The sequence below is a fragment of the Elgaria multicarinata genome, chromosome 8 (assembly GCF_023053635.1).
Source record: "Elgaria multicarinata webbii isolate HBS135686 ecotype San Diego chromosome 8, rElgMul1.1.pri, whole genome shotgun sequence".
NCBI lineage: Eukaryota > Metazoa > Chordata > Lepidosauria > Squamata > Anguidae > Elgaria > Elgaria multicarinata.
In genome coordinates, this window is record NC_086178.1 from 83,225,112 (window position 1) to 83,230,299 (window position 5,188).

The 5,188-nt window shown below is 36.0% G+C and overlaps 1 protein-coding gene across 3 annotated transcripts in view; it reads left to right on the forward strand.

The window, feature by feature from the left end:
• The window catches only part of PDE6C (phosphodiesterase 6C), a 58,372-nt gene extending 57,210 nt beyond the window's left edge, over window positions 1-1,162 (forward strand). The window contains exon 22 of one of the 3 annotated variants that reach the window (XM_063131613.1): window positions 1,089-1,162. In XM_063131613.1, the coding sequence (XP_062987683.1) occupies window positions 1,089-1,162 (74 nt within the window). The remainder of the gene's footprint in view (window positions 1-1,088) is intronic. The other 2 variants (XM_063131614.1, XM_063131615.1) reach the window with 2 other exon arrangements.
• Window positions 1,163-5,188: the final 4,026 nt, after the last annotated feature.

The window sequence follows — 5,188 nt, forward strand, 5'->3', positions numbered from 1 at the left end:
AGCATTTGAAACATTATTTTTGAAACCGTAAGTTCACAATATATAACTAAAACATCAAGACCAGGGCCTTTAAACAGAGAAAAAAAATCAATGGGCTATTTGTAGAGTATTATAAACTCTATGCATGCGAGGCTATTGAATTGCATCACTGAATCAATGGTGCTATCTAGAACCATGAAATAACTTGCAGTTTGCCATTGGAGTTCAATCTGATATGACTTGTATCTATTGCTATATTACATTATAGCATTTTGTGTTGTATAGTAGATAATCTGTTGACTTTCAAAATAAAACAAAATACATTTGCTGAACCACTACAGTGGAAAGTTCAGAACGGGATGATATGCGATATTACAAATTTAAAATCAACATTTTGGATATCATGCTGTTAATTATAGCTAAGAATTCCAGAAGGTAGGATGCTGATCATGTGACATGTTTCAATGCAAGTGGAAAGGGTTGAAAATAACCTAGTAACATGGTGATCCACAGCTTTCAAATGTAAGTTTTAATTCTAATGTTGGTATGTTAATTTAAATGAACCAGAAAGCAAAAATTTGCTCTACAACAAATATATGAATTTTGTCAAATGAAAAGCTGTGGAATCATTTGAAAGACTCTGGAAACATTAGGAAAAATGCCTCTGGATTTGCCAGTGGATTTTTAGAATGGTTAATTTTCTTTAGTTCTAGACATATTTAGGACAAAAAAATACTATACTTTCCCCCCGAACCAGACTGGAGAATTATTGACCTATGACTTAATTTTCTTCTACAAGACCTTTCACCAATACACCTTTGTGTGTACAGTTAAGTATACCTAGTTGCTGAAACTTTCCAGTAAGAGTGGTTCAGTGTGTATTTGTCCTTTGAGAAGTTTTGTATTACGTACGTATCATACCATATAGTGAATAAATATTTGGTTATCAAGGAATACAAAATTGCTGAAAATCTATTGAATTTTCAGATAGTCAAACACATGTATTGTTCATGCCACAAAGGAAACATCTTTAAAGTGCCTATTGAATGCTATTAAAATAAATGTACATCTTATCTTGCTAACACTTATTTTCTGATTTTTATTTGCAGAAGGAGGAGGAGGAGGTGGCGGTGGAGGTGGTGGTGGAGAAGAAGGCAAATCAAAAACATGTACAATTTTATAATTAATTTCAATGGCACAAAGATATTCAAGGACTATATTTCTGCTACAGTGGAAGAAATCTAGGAAGATCTTCAGTGAGCCCGAAGATTTCTGTAAAGCATAAAGTAGCACAGACTGTTCAGTCCTTACACATCTGCCATTACTAATGGAATTAAAAGTGACAGCATTCTGTGAGAACTGAAAAATTATGAAGAAGAGATGGAATATAACCTGAGATTACTTTGGAAAAGTGGATTATGGGTTCATTTCTTGGGTATTGGTTGCTGTCATTCTCAATTTATACAGAGTGTTTTTTATTTATGTATGAAAGCTGTGAACTGTCAGGGAATTATGATTTTTACACTACTTTCAGTCGATTTCATATGATAAGCTCTATGTTGCACAACTTGTAACACCATAATTACTAAAATATAGCAAAGGGTTTTATATTATGTTTAGTTCCTTCATTGGGAATAATTTACATTCCTCCCCTGTACTGTTACTAATAAATTTATAGCATATGCCATTTTAGAAGCTGTAATTCTAGCATCAGATTTGTGCCTACAAACAGGCCTATTGCACATGCACCTTCTGGTACAGTAAAGATAGCAAAACACACACACACACACCATACAGGAATTTTTAAATAATTTTTAAAAAAGCTATTTTTTGTGACAACGATCAGACTAGCATAAGAAGCAATACACTAAACAATGTCTAGAATAAGTTATTTTTTTAATCCTTCATAGTCAGATTAACTTTATTATAAGGCAGTTAGGGGAGACAACTGCAGGCTACTCCCATGTGGGGTTTTCAAAAGCACCATGTGGTCCTCTCAGGTTCCGACAAGGGTACAAGCCATGCTCCAACCAAATAGGAAGTGGCCCATTGACAGTGCAAGCCAATGTCAGGCATGGCACCCCATGCCAATAACAGCCAATGTATATACATTCTTACGTGCCCCTATGCCAATTATAGCCAATGTATATAGAAATGAATAAGGAACTGGGGGTGGACACCCCACAGAAAGCTTTGAGCCACTCCCAAATTATACACCCACAACTTCAAGAGTGTCTTCTATGAGAAGGCATGGAATTTCATCTGGCTCAACGCTTGATCTGAGTACATGACACTTTCAAGGCTCAAAGCTGATAGTGAGGTTCACACACACACGCATTTCCTTATTCATTTCCATCCACAGTTCTATTATTAGCAAGGAGGCACTATGCTTGACTGTGTCTTACCCCCACACAAAGTGCTGGACTGGATGTGGCAATATGCCAGAAGATTATGACAGTGACTGTTAACATCAACAGGTCTTAATGCTAATAAAACAAAGAAAATGTACAAAGTTAGCTTCTAGAAGTATTAGAGGGTTTTTTCTCCCATTATTATTGCGCTGATATTAAAGAGACACAAATGGCTCTATTAAATGTTCATTTGATCCCAGAAAAGCAGAGATATTACATTGTTATTCTTTAGCCATTTCCACCAAAGGTGACGAAAAGCCACATTTTCCATCGAGCTGGTCTTTGCAACTTTCAGTATGTTGTCCCTTAGGCTAGTCATATCGAGCTTTCAAAAATAATTCCTTTTGCAATTATTGTACAGTTCAACCTTATTTTTCAGTATTATTGATCCAGTGGTTTTCTTTGCATGCAGGAGCTCTAGTGCAAACGTGGGGTAGTATCCAATGGCTGCCCAGGGCCGCCACCGCGCACATGGGTATTTGTGGCACGGAAGGAAAGGTGCTGAAATAGCTCCGATACCACAAAAATAGCATGAGAAGGGAGGCTGTCTGTATACCAAATCACACACCACACAATGTTCCAACAGGCAGGTGCGCTGAAAAGGATTCTCCCCCAGCAAATGCACAGTTCAGTCCTTGAGTTAGCAATAGTGCTCCCTCAATGGAAAAACAAAACCAAACCTCTCCAACCCATCCTAAGTGTCCTGACTGCAAACTAGAAACCCCGAATGCAGCGCACTGGAGCTTGCTTCTTAGTTTGTTCCGGCACCAGCTCGTCTTTTTCAAAAAGAAGCTTCAACAGCTGCACAAGTCAAGATAGGAATTGCTAACAGGGGACCTCCAGGTGAGTACACAGCTATTGTGTGCATGTACAAATTGGGGAGTTGTGGCCATTCTGTGGGATTTCAATATAGATTGTTTCCATGTAAAGGTGTCTAAAATGGCAGCTCAAATTAAAAATCACAAGGTGGTAGTGTTTTCATTTGAAATCCTGCTCCCACAAATAACAAGTAATACTGGAAGGAAGATGTTCTGTATTTATTACTCCATTTCCCATGAAATCTAAGCAAGTGTATACAGTAATGGGTGAAAGGATTTTCTCCATAGATTCATATTGATTAGACTCACCATCCAATCTATATCTTCAGAGTCTGCTTTAGACCCCAGGACAAGGGGAAAATGTATCATCAGGATAAATGTTAATCTGATATATGTTTATCAGCTGTGCGCTAGGGTTCTGAATACAAAACAAGATTGCAGTAACTTTTCAGAATGTGCTGTGATTATGATGCCCAATCATTTTAGCATGAAATGCTTCATCAAGGGTGCAGGCCTATACTCATTTGTCTGGGAATACGAATTCAGTGGGACTTACTTCTGAGTATAGATGTTTAGGATCGCACTGTAAGTCTGCCATTTTCTTTTTCTATCTCCAAATACTTTTAGAGCAGAGATATAAATAGAACTGTAGAGTACCTGCTCCCACGTACTTCCAAGAGTAAAATGCTTTTAAGAATGTTCAGAGAAAATGTGCAAGAGTAACCAAATTATATAGTGCTCTATTAAATTGCTGTTTTGTTTTATCCTTGATTACTGGGCCAAATATGTTGTGCAGACTTTTAAAATGCCATAAAAAGATATAAATATTTTTTCTGTGCTAAATATAGATTCAAGAAGGAAATACAAAGTGAGCTGTTAGTCAAAATCTTTGTATTAAACACAATTCAGCATATTAAATATGTACAGTACAATTTTTTTTATAACTGCATTGTGAAGATCTACAAGCAAGTTAGCCATCCATAGAAGACACTTTACAGTGTTTGAAATAGCAGATATAGCAGTGGACTCTTCTAAAGCCCTGAGAGACAAGTTACACAGATGTAAGCTGATTGCTGCTTATTGGATTTGACTCCCAATGAAGCTTGCAAGATGACAAAGAATTAACCTTTAAATCCACCCTCTTACCTAAAGAAGCCTTCACTCACAGAAGGCTACCTTTCAAGGACACCCCAATGTTTATCTTTATACTGCCCTTCTTTCTGTATGCATGAATTGTGGAACATGTAATTATTTTAAGTAACATTAAATGTACAGAGAGATGTATTGATACTCATCGGAGCTGTGCATGCAAAAATCTGTTCATGAATATATTATGAATATGTTCAATTAAGGTTAGGGTTTTTAAACTTCAGATCTTGTATTACATGGGATGTCCAAGCACCAACTTTTAAAATTGTAGGCTACTTTATATACTGTACATTGTGTTTTCCCAGATGGAAAACATGTACATTTTACTCAAAATTATTCCAATGAAAACTGTCCATCTGATTTCACTTTGCTCAGGGATGAAATAATAGAATTATTTTGTGCAGATTATTAAGAAACATAAAGTAAAATGGGTTAAACTGGTGCTGTAAGCTGGAGGGAAAACACACATTTTGTGTGTGTTCTTTTCTTGTTGCATGCTCAGAATGACATTCAAAAGCAAGATTACTGTTCATTCACTGCTAAGGGTACCAGAAACCATGGACAATGTGTAAACTACATGTAGATTTACCCAAGGCAAGCCATCTCTCTTGTTTATTAAAACAAAATGTGATGCTACTGTATCACTTCACTATCAGAACAAGAAGTAAAAATCAGGGTAATTTGACAGAAACAAAAGCAAAACCTTAAAAGTACTTTTTGTAAAGAAAACACTGTTTTAGATACAAAAAAAAATCAACTGAAATGTTTTTAATTAACATTTAATTAACATTTAATTAATTAACATTTAATTAACTCAGTGGCCCTATTCAG